Below are 10929 nucleotides of genomic sequence, written 5' to 3'. Positions count from 1 at the left end.
ACCCGCCGCTAGTCGCGCTCAGGCGGGAAACGCGCTCACCGACACCATCAGCGAAGCGCCCAAAATGGCGGACGTATCAAGCAGGCCTTGAGTTCCCCCCGCCCTCCCTCCGGCCGCCTCGCAGCCAATCGCGACCCTATCTCCGCCCCCAGGTCCGCGCTCATTGGCCTTCCTCTCCCGCCCCCTACAGCCTATTGGATCGCCCGGCGGCCCGGTTGCGCCTACGCCGATTGGCTCACGGGGCCCGTCAGTCAAGCGCGAGGGGAGCATTCTTTTCCCATGGACTTGACGGATCCGGAACCTCTAGGACCCCGGAGTCTGGAGAAACAAATCAGAAACCGGGAGAAACCTGGCCGGGTCCCCCTACGCCGTAGCAACAGCAGGGCCTCCGCTTGACGGACGCTGCGGACCACCAATCCGATGGCCAATGCTTTTTAAAACTAAACTGAGCCAAACCAATCCTGGCCATGGAGTTGGGAGCAGTAAGGGAACCAATGAGGTAGCGAGAGCCGCGGGCAGGCGGGCTGGAGGGTCAGGAGCCGACCGTGATGACGTGAGCCACAATACGTCCCCGCAGTGGAGGGCGCCCCGAGCTGGGGAATTAGCTCAAATGGTAGAGCGCTCGCTTAGCATGTGAGAGGTAGCGGGATCGATGCCCGCATTCTCCACAGCTGCATTTTATAGGGAGGTGGGGTGGGGTCGTCCGTTCTCGGCCCCTTCCTCGCTCAAGTGGTGGCCGGGCCGGCCGGGCCGGGAGTTGGGGTCAAGGTGAGGGGATGGCTGCTTCCACCCCCGGCGTCCCAGGGGTCTGTGACCCTAGCTGTGCGTCCACACCCGCGGGAGTGAAGTGCGCGGTGGGGGGGGCGTCCCTTTTGTCTTACAGAAGGACTTACACCGGAGCCTCTTCCAAAATGCTCGCCCAGGCCCCCCATCCACTGCTCGGCCTCCCCGGCAGGGAGGGGCCGGAACACATTAGAGTAGCCCACCTTGGCCCATCTTAGACACCTTCTAATAACCCGTCTGGCTTCTCAGTAGGTGCGGAGCTCTGTCTAGAGTCACGAGTAAATCGACAGGAGGGCGGAAGTTGGCGGCAGGGCTGAGCAGCGCAGGCGAGGTGAGGGTGGTGTGGAACCCAGCCCGAAGCCGGCAGAACGCGAGCGCGCGCGTTCGCGAGGCTGCCCCGGGGGGAGTGCTGGCCTCTCGTGGGCAGCTCTCCGGTGAGCACTGTTCTGTGCCCAGCCTGCACGGGTGCGTGGGGAGCAGAGGGTCCTGGCTCTGGCGGTCTGTGGGGGACGGTCAGACACCCCTTGTAACACAGGCCGCAGAGTGGCGGGAGCTCCTCGGGAGCAGGTGGCATTTCAGCCCCCCCGAACAGGGAGGACAGAACCGTGGGTTCCTGGGTCCGGGTGGCCGGGAGAGAGACCAGAGACCCCAGGGCGGAGCTTTGGAGCGCTGGGGAGGCAGGCACGATTCGGTTGTGGTGGGAGAGGAACGTGGCAGAGAGAGGAGGTGGCCGAGGTGGCTGCACGATGCAGGGCCCTGCGGACCGTGCCACCGTGCCCAGGAAAAAACAAGAATCCCTAATGCCCAGACTTGGGTTGGGCACCAGGCCGGGCGTCATAACGGGGGCTCCACGCAGGGAGGTTGGAGTCTTTAGGGCAGCTAGCTCACTCCAGTGGTGCCAGCTTGGTCCGGGATGGCCACTCCAGCTCACGGAAGGCTGGTTTCTGTGACCTTCCCCAAGCCTCCTGAGAAAAGTGACATAATCTGGCCACTGCGGGGAGGGAGGGCAGGCCCAGGAGAGCGGCCGCCAGGTTGCCTTGCAGATAGATGCTCAGGATCTTTCTGTGCCCATACCCCCACTCTTGGCACCCACCTCAGCCGGCCCCCAGCTCCCTCCGTCTCAGGGACTCAGGCGCCCTCTGAGCCCCCATGCCACACAGGGAGAATGAAAACCAGCGGAGCTGGGTCAACCCCAGTGCCTGGAAGCTGGGCCTCTGGTGCAAACATGCCCCTCCCCCAGCCCACCGCTTCAGCAGAGCCTGACGCTGATTCTCGAAAGACGTTGCGGCGGGTGGCTCTATTACGGTTCGGTATTATTGTCCCCATTTTATAGATTGGTGAACAGAAGCCCAGGAAGCATTCAGGCACCAGGTGTGGGCCGTGTTGGCTGAGTGAGCTCGGCTGGGTGATCTCACCTCTCTGACTCTCCAGTCCATCTGTAAAGTACAGTACTGATAATACCTACTAACCTGTGTCCGTGCCCTGAAGGGTGCTGGACGTCTAGGGAGGTAGCAGCCAAGGGCAGATACTATTCACCATTGATCCTGCTGCTCAGAGCGGCCGTGGGCCTGGCCAAAGGCCACACAGCTAGTGAGGGATGACTGAGGTCTGGGCGAGGAGACTGGGAGGGACTCCTGGAGGCATTGGAACTTACAGTTTCTGCTGGGAGACTGAGGGCCGGGAAGAACTTCTGCGTTAGAAGGGCGTGTTCAGGGCTGGCCCCACCTTGGAAAGGACGGACCGAGCAAGGGCAGCAAATCTCTGCTACAGAAGTCGCACCCGGGCCAAAGGGCCAGGCCCCAGCCGCTAGACCCAGCAGCCTGGGAAGAGGCCACAGGGAACCCCTGGGCAGGGGGGCGGCGCCTGAGATGAAGGGCTGGGCCAGGGTTGGGAGCCTGGGGAGAGCCCAGCCACACACAGAGATCCCTTTACTCACTCATCATCAGAGGACTTGCCTGTACAGGCTTCAGGCTCTTTCACCCCAGACCCTGAGGAGGGTCACAGGTACATTTGCACTATAATTAAGTGAATGATGCAGTACCTCCCCCAACATAAGTGGGCCCCAAAAGTCTCCAATTATGATGAGCTAACCTAATTGGAAGGGGTGAAGTCAGGGAGGACTTCCTGGAGGCATCTGAGCTCAGCCTATCTCCTGAGAGCCCTAGGGAGCCATTGACAGGCGTTAAGCAGGAGAGTGATTTTGAACGTTTGCATTGGCCTCAGTATCCTCAAACTTCTAGAGTTCGTGGATCACCACCTTCCCCTTTTCCCCCTAATCCTTTTACAGTTTCATTTTCACTGTTTAAATTTTCAATCCATCTAAATTTAAAAGTGTAATGAATGCCCACATACCCAGCTATCACCCCCTTAGCTTGTGGGAACAGACACAGAGCTGCCAAATTTCAGTTCTATCAAGTAATGATTTTTGAATAAAAAATTTTTAGGTAGTGATTTAAAAAAACACACACCTTATGCTATTACCATGATTTCATGAAAGAAAAGACATTTTAACCCATACGTACACTCAGAAAAAGGCTTTAAGTTGAATAAGCTCAACTTGGGGGAAACGCCCCCTCCCCCATGGTCCTTCCTAATGTCATGTCACCAGGGCTCAGACCTGGTCTAAGGGCTGGAGTGAGGCCACCCTGGCAGAGGACAATGCCTCGAAGGCCAGGCTGGTGCTCGGCCAGGTCATGTGTTGAGGCTGGAGGGCTGTGGGGCCAGATAGGGAGCTCTAGGAGGTAGGAAAGGTCGATCCGTTTTAACATGGAAATTAAGTTTCTTCTGTTTGTCCTTTTTTTCAGTGCGTTAAGATTCAGTCTGGGTTGCCAAGGAGGGGAGTGTTGTACTTCCTACCAAGGACTGTTCGTGGCCCCAGGGTTGGTAGAAAGGGCGGCCACTAGCGTTGCTAATGGTCAACCTGTCCAATCCAGCAGGGAAGAAAAGAAGACAGGGCATCTGGGGAGGCGGAGTGGGGGGGGGGTAGGTATGGGAGTCTGGGAGAAGCCCCCAAGGGGACAAGCCAGCAAGAGCCGAGTCTCACCCAGCTCCCCAAAGCACTCAGGTTTCTTGGGGACAGAAACTTCCACACCTGCCAAATCCCGGTTCCCTAGCGTCCTGCCTGGTGGCGGACATGGCCAAGATCTGGCCACCTGGATTTTGTTCAAGTGTCCAGGGCAGCTGTAGACCCACGGGGGCTGCTGGACCCGGGGCAAGGAGGAGCCCCTCACCCATTCTGGATGAGGCGAGGGAGGGCTGAGCGGAGCAAATGATAGGACCAGTGAGGCGTGAGACCCCGCAGGACTCGGGGGTGGGCGACAGAGACTTGGGGAATAGTGGGTGTCACTGCAGAGGGGAGATGGTTGGGAAGGCTTGGGCACATTGAGCAGTGTCTGGTTGTCAGTATTGCTTGTTGTGTAAAGAAATGATTGAACAAATTAGTAAAAAACAAAAAAAAAAAAATCTATTTTCTCCCAAGCCTTGGTTTCCTCAACTGCGAATTGGGGACACCATCTACCTAGCGGGACCGTTGTGAAGTTTAAATGAAATAAGCCAGGTTAACTTCATTTAAGACACAGCTTACATAGCACCTCTTCCAGGAAGCCCTCCCTGCCCTCCCATCTACATAGGATGTTCTCTCTGGGCCCCAGGATATCTCAACACAATGCTCTCTCCCCCTCAGCTTTGGAAACTGTCGGCCGCGCCTTCGACAAGCCAGCAGGTTGGCCCCCCTTCCTCCTAGCTGACCTCATGGCAGCAGAGGGTCCAGCAGAGTGGCCTCTGGAGACAGGCCTGGGATGCCAGGGGGGTGTCTCAACCCTCCCCGCAGCCCATGCAGGCCGTCACCAGCGGTCAGCGGCACAGGCCGCTTCTCTTCTTGCCTGACCCTGGCTGGCCCTAGGAGAACGGAGGGGACCCCAGTAGCCCCCCGTGATGCGGCTCCTGCTTCTGAGTCGGCAAAGTCCCCCCACCCCCCACCCCCTCTGCCCACGTTGAGATTAGGGCTTTCATTGGCACCGCAGGGCTTGTGGCCCAGCCTGGAAGAACGGGGATCCCGAGTGCTCGGGAGGCCCCAACCCCCCCGCAAGAAGCTCTCTGGGGCTGGGCACCCCACCCTGGGCCTGAGAGCTCTGGGTGCACCCTCTAGGGCTGGTCCTTAGCGGTGTGACCTTGGGCAAGCACGTCATGTCTCTGGGCTCTAATAGGTCACAGCTTCCATTTACCAAGGAGCTGCTCCTTGCCAGGCGCTCACTGGGCAAGGCTTCTCAACAGGCATGATCCCATCGGAGCGGGATGTCTTAAATGACAGTCCTCAGGGGCGGGTGACAGCACCCTTCCTTACCAGATGGGGCCAGCTGGATGAAGTAAGGGAAGCTGGCCTTCCCAGGAAGATCCAGTCCCTCCTTCTGCAAAGGGGCCTTGAGCACAGGTCCCCCCTCCGCCCCCCCCCCCCACCCCGATGGCAGCCCTCTTGGTCCCAGGGGCAGCAAGAACCAACAAGTCCGCCAGCCAGTCCCCGTCACCGCCAGTGCTGACCGTGACCTCCGGGAACTCCCGGACAATCAGGAAGCAGGGGAGACAGTTCCCCGAAAGTCTCAGGAAACCAGCCTGGCAGACTCATATGCCTGACACCCCAGCTATGTCCCCTGGTCAGGCAGTCTGGGGAGCCCTGAGGGCCACCACCTTTCCCATTCCGCCTCCCCAGCACTGGGGCCCCAGGGTCTGAGTGTTCTGGGGCTTCCTCATCTTGGAGACTGTCACCTCCGCATTCCAGGCCCTGGGGGCTGGCCAAGGGTTCGATCTCCAGTCCCAAAGGGAGGCCCTTCTTCCAGATCGCTGTGCATCGATTCTTCTGAGTGTGTCCCCAGCACTAAAAATGGTAGTTCTCCTCTGACCTCCCTGTGACATTCCAAGTGAGGGTAGTCCCTTCCTGCCTGGCACCTGGGGAACAGCCTGACTTCCTCATGACTTGCCGCCTGCTCAGTCTCCTTCAGCAGGCTGGGGAACCCCCACCCCCGGGGGCGGGGAGCATGCCTTATCTCTCCGACGCCTCCTGTACCGACCCGGTGGGTACACGGCGGGCCCGGGGGCAGTGTTGACCGACTGCCCTTGCGGGGACCAGGCTGGGGCAGGTCCCCAGGGCCTGGGGGCCTGTGTGCTGGAAAGGACAAGATGGAAATGGGGGAGGGCACAGGAGCTGGGAGGTTCCCACCCGACCCTGGCAGCCCCATCCACTGGGGGTCCACACGGAATACACAGCCAGGAGGGATACCCCTCTGTGCCTGCACCATCTCCGTGGACGGCAGGCGGTAACTGGGGCCAGCACGCACAGAGGTCAGACAGGCCGAGGAATAGCCCGAGGCACAGGTACGTAATCTGTGGAGCCCAGGGCAAAACGAAACGCAGGGTCTCTTTCTTAAAACCCATTTAGAATTTCAGGATGGTAACAGTGGAGCCAGGGCCCTTCACGAGGGCACAAGTCAGGCGTCCTGCCTGCCCGCCTCTGCCCAGAGGCTCAGCCCGCCCCGTGGGGGCCTGACGGGGACCCGCGGTGCTCAGGAGGATCAGTGCACAACTCTGACAGCTGTCCCAGGGAGGGCGGAGGGCGGGATTCGCCCCGTGGGGACGCTCAGCTCAAAAGCACACGTGGCACAAAAGAATGGCAGTGACGTTTAAAAAAAATTAAGTTTATAAATATTTTCTCCGCTGTACAAAGTTTTCCCCGGCCCGGCCCACCCCATCACTGTTCACATTTCTCGTGGTGTTGTTTTTTTAAAATCCCAACTATATTTATTTTTTTTTTAATCATAAAATATATTTTTTTCTTTGTTCATATTTAAAACTATTTACAAGGGCGCAGAGAGAGGCCAGGGTGGCCCGGCGGGGGTCAGGACGAGTCCGTGCAGGGGGACGGAGGGGGAGGGAAGAGGTGAAAATAGCTCCTCTCGGTGGCGGGCGAAGGCGGGCAGCTGTCCTCCGCCGACAGGTACTGGCTGTGGGGCGTGGGCGGCGGCGGGTAGGGGTCTGAGTCCGAGTTCAAATCCAGGTAGTACTTGCTGGCCTTCCCGCGGTTGGCGCTGTAGTCGCTGTCACACACATCCGTGCTGCAGGGCGTCGTCGGGGGCGCCATGCCGCGGATGATGTAGGGCCTGAAGGGGACAGAGGGGAGTGGCACCTCGTCTCGGGGAGACCCCCGGGGCCCCTCAGCCGTGTGCTCCCTCTGAGCCACACTCCCCACGTCCAAAGTGGGCGTGTCTGCACCGACACACCTGGGAGCCATACTTGCCTTTTTTTTTTTTTTTTTTTTTTTAAATGTGTAGTTAATTTTGAGAGACAGAGACAGAGCACAAGCCGGGCAGGGACAGAGCGAGAGGGAGGCACAGAATCCGAAGCAGGCTCCGGGCTCCGAGCTGTCGGCCCAGGGCTCGAAGTGGGGACTCGAACCCACGGACCGCGAGATCATGACCTGAGCCGAAGTCGGACGCTTAACCGACTGAGCCCCCCGGGCGCCCCTTGCTTGCCTTTATGGAGAACAAGGCTTGCAGAGCCTAGCTGGCCTGGGGGCCTTGGGGAGCTTACTTAACCTCTCTGGGCTTCAGTGTCTCATTGGGAAAATGGGGGGGCTAAAACAGTACCCAGTTCAAAAGAGGCTGGTGAGGATTGAATGAGATTCTTCGTGGAAAGTGCCAGAAACAGTGCCTGACACCAGAAAGCGCTGGACGACTGTGCCCCATTTTATCATTATTACTGTGAGTGCCGGAGACCAGTGAGCCTGGAAGTCTAAAGCCATCTGACCCAGGTGGTGCCTCCAAGCGCCCCGTGACGGCGCCTCCCAGACGTCTCCTGCACCGGAAGGTTCTGTCAGGGCCACGGCACGGCCTGAGCTGGGGGTGGGGATCGCGGTGTGTTTAAGGGCCCCAGAGGGCTCACGGAGGGCAAGAAGGTGGAGCCGGCACCCTGGGGCCGGGGAGGGGCAGCGGGTGCCGAGAACATAGAGCAGGTGGACAGGCCTCATAGGACCCCAGGGGCAGGAAGGGACCCCGAGAGACAGGGGGAGGGAGGAGGTGCCATAGAAATAGGGCACAATGAGAAAGGCAGGACGTGGAGCGGGGACTGAGGGGCCTGGCCAGCGTGGATGTGACAGCCTGGGGACAGCCACCCACAGGGCTGCTGGGGACACACTGGGACGCTGAGGCACTGGGGGCGGGGGGAGCACTGCGGGCCCTTGACTAGGGCAGTGGCTCGCTCTTCTTCCGGCCCGGAGTCCCTGAAATGACCACCAGAGGGCAGGCGCGACGCGCTCTGAGGCTCCCCCGCTCCAGGCAGCTCTAGGGAGCAGGGAGATGCGGGCCGCTCTCCAGCTTCTGCCTCCCCCTTGGGGCGAGCGGCCCCGTGCACCTGTGTGGTAGGCCCGTGGGCTAAGGCCACCGGGCTGGAGGTCACCCCAGGCTCGGACCTGGCCCCTGGACACAGGCCAGAACACCCAGCTGCCTCTTCTCAGCACCCCCAAGGGCCCCCTCCCAACCCAGGGGGGTGGGGTGTGCCACCCCAACACGGACCCCCCGGGGGGCTGAGAGGATCATGCCAATCAAGGGCGCTCCGCGGCAGGTGCCACCCCTGCACTCATGAGACTTGGGGCCCTTACGGGGACGGAGGCGGCAGAGGTGGGCATCACTGCCAGAGTCCCGCAGCTGGACTCAAACACAGTCAGACCTTGGCCCCTGTGCACGGGCCTCCCTAGGCAGTGGAACCTGGCTATGCCACAGTGGGAATCCCCCGGTGGCGCCATTCAAGGCCACGCCTGCCCGGGCACGTCCCGACTTAAAAAAAAAAAAAAAAAAAAAACAACCCAGAGCTACGTCTACCTTCTAGAGCCTGCTCAGAACATGGGGTTCGGTTCCTGGACTCAGCAGGTAGGCCTGGCTTGCCCCACGGGGAGGCAAGCCAGGTATGGTGTGAGCAGCTGGGAGGGCCCACGAGCACCCCGGACCTCTCTTCCCAGGTTTCCTGACCCGGGAAACGGGGACCGGGGGTCCTGCTCTATCACAGGCTTGTCTGGAGGCCCAGACGGCCACGGGTATGGAGGGCGGTGGCAGGAACTTCGTACCTGTAGGGTCTCGCAGCGGTGGGAATGTTGGAAGAGTAGAACATGTCCACGTTGTACAAGGAGGGGTCCGTGGCGGGGGACGGCGGCGGGTTCAGGATCTGAGGAAAGCAAGCAAAGGTTACGCCAGCCTGACGGAAGCAGGCGCTCCCTATGGTGCGCCCACCCCGGCCCGAGCAGGCGGGCAGGGCTGGGAGGGGCCCGCCTGGCTCCACGGGCCCCCTCACGGTCTGTATGGTTCCGAGTCGGCGTTCGTGAGACTTAGGGAGTGGACAGGAAGCCACAGCCGTCCCCCCTGAAGGTTGTCACGGTGAGAGGCAACCCCGCCTGTGGCCCAAATACCACCCCGCAGACCAGCCGTGACCCCAGGCCCACACCTGAAGGGCTGGAGTCCGCCAGGTCCCTGAAGGCAGCAGAAAGGGCCTTTGTGGGCAGGCAGATGTGTGTGGGTCCTCCTGTTCCATCACCCCCGCAGCTGCAGCGTGCCCCCGCCCCCCACCGGTGAGGGACCTCAGCTCTCTGGGCCTCCACTTCCCCATCTCTAAAGTGGGCCCCTTGGTGACACGTGGTGGGTAACCTACGCTCCTTATTCTGCGGAGGGTCCTCTTCAGCCCAAATAGCCAGCCTTGGGGAGCCTTCAGGATCTGACCCCAAAGTTGGGAGGGCACGATACTGAGGGGGGTGTCATTCAGAGGGGGGAGCAGAGACCAGGCAGGGAAACCTAGCGGAGAGGGCCTCCCAGAGGTGCCCCCACACCCCAGCTCTTGGGGTCCCGTTTCCTCTTCTGCCCACGTATCGGACTAGAGCTGGTTCCCCCCAGCACACTGCTGACGGGCTGGTCTTCCCACGTTCCACGGGCGCAGCCCCTCAGCCACTTGGGCTCGGGAGAGCGCCTCCTTCTGGTCGGGTCAACGCGGCAAGCGGTGTCTCTACACTGTGGGATACTACGATGGTGGCTGTGGGTCACCGTCCACCTGTCCGAGCCCGCAGAATGTACGAGAGCAACAGTGAACCGTACTACGCGCTCTGGACCTTGGACGGCTGTGACGTGTCCACGGGGGTTCATCAATGACTGTTATTCATCAAGCACTACATGACTCTGGCACAGGATGGGCAGGAGGCGTGTGGGAAATCTCTGTACCTTCATCTCAATTTTGCTGCGAAGCTAAAATTGCTCGTACGAAAAAAGTCTTTGGGGCCCCTGGGTGGCTCAGTCAGTTGAGCGTCCGACTTCGGCTCAGGTCATGATGTCACGGTTCAGGAGTTCGAGCCCCACGTCGGGCTCTGCTGGCAGCTCGGAGCCTGGAGCCTGTTTCGGATTCTGTCTGTCTGTCTGTCTGTCTCTCTCTGTCCCTCCCCTGCTCATGCTCTGTCTCTCTCTCCCGCAAATAGAAACAAACATTTAAAAAATTAAAAAAAAAAGGAAGTCTTTAAAGCAAAAAAGCACATTTCTAAAACTGGTAAAATCTGAATAGGGCCAAAGATTATCACACCAACGGCCCAGTACTTCCGTTGTGCTGTTACCACAGACTGAACGTTTGTGTCCCCAGAGGTCCTATGTCGAGTCCTAACCCCCGAGTGATGACAGTGGGAGGCGAGGCCGTCGGGAGCTGATCTGGTCCTGAGCGGGGAGCCCACGTGAGCCCGGCCGCCGACCTCGCGCGGCAACCTCACCCCTTCCGCCACATAGGGAGGAGACGGCCGTCGGTGATCCAGAACTGGGCCCCCGCTAGACGCCACGGACCCCAAATCTGCCAGCGTCTGGATCTCAGACTTCCCGGCCTCCAAAACTGTGACAAGCAGGTGCTAAAGCCACCCAGCCGACGTTATCTCTGTCGGAGCAGCACAGGAGGACTAAGAGGACGTTAGTTACGCGAGGTGTTACCTTTGGGGGAATCTGGGTGAAGGACAGAGGAGGTCTCTGTCTGTTCTTACAACCGCAAGTGAATTTACAATGATCTCCGAAAGCCAAACTATCACCCTCTCGGCTGGGAAAATAAAGTCCATACTCTTGGACACTTGCCTGTGTACAGATTACCCCG

General features: G+C 59.9%; 1 protein-coding gene across 1 annotated transcript in view; it reads right to left on the bottom strand.

Annotated features, from left to right (window-relative positions):
- Window positions 1-6558: 6558 nt before the first annotated feature.
- The window catches only part of LRP5 (LDL receptor related protein 5), a gene marked incomplete at its 5' end in the record, with an annotated part of 74289 nt that continues 69918 nt past the window's right edge, over window positions 6559-10929 (bottom strand). Inside the window, 2 exons of the mRNA XM_040465799.1 lie at window positions 6559-6932; window positions 8891-8988. Coding sequence (XP_040321733.1) covers window positions 6671-6932; window positions 8891-8988 — 360 coding nt within the window. The remainder of the gene's footprint in view (window positions 6933-8890; window positions 8989-10929) is intronic.

The sequence above is a fragment of the Herpailurus yagouaroundi genome, unplaced genomic scaffold, assembly GCF_014898765.1.
Source record: "Herpailurus yagouaroundi ecotype Mexico unplaced genomic scaffold, PumYag 569, whole genome shotgun sequence".
Lineage (NCBI taxonomy): Eukaryota > Metazoa > Chordata > Mammalia > Carnivora > Felidae > Herpailurus > Herpailurus yagouaroundi.
This window is presented reverse-complemented; position numbering and strand designations above follow the sequence as displayed.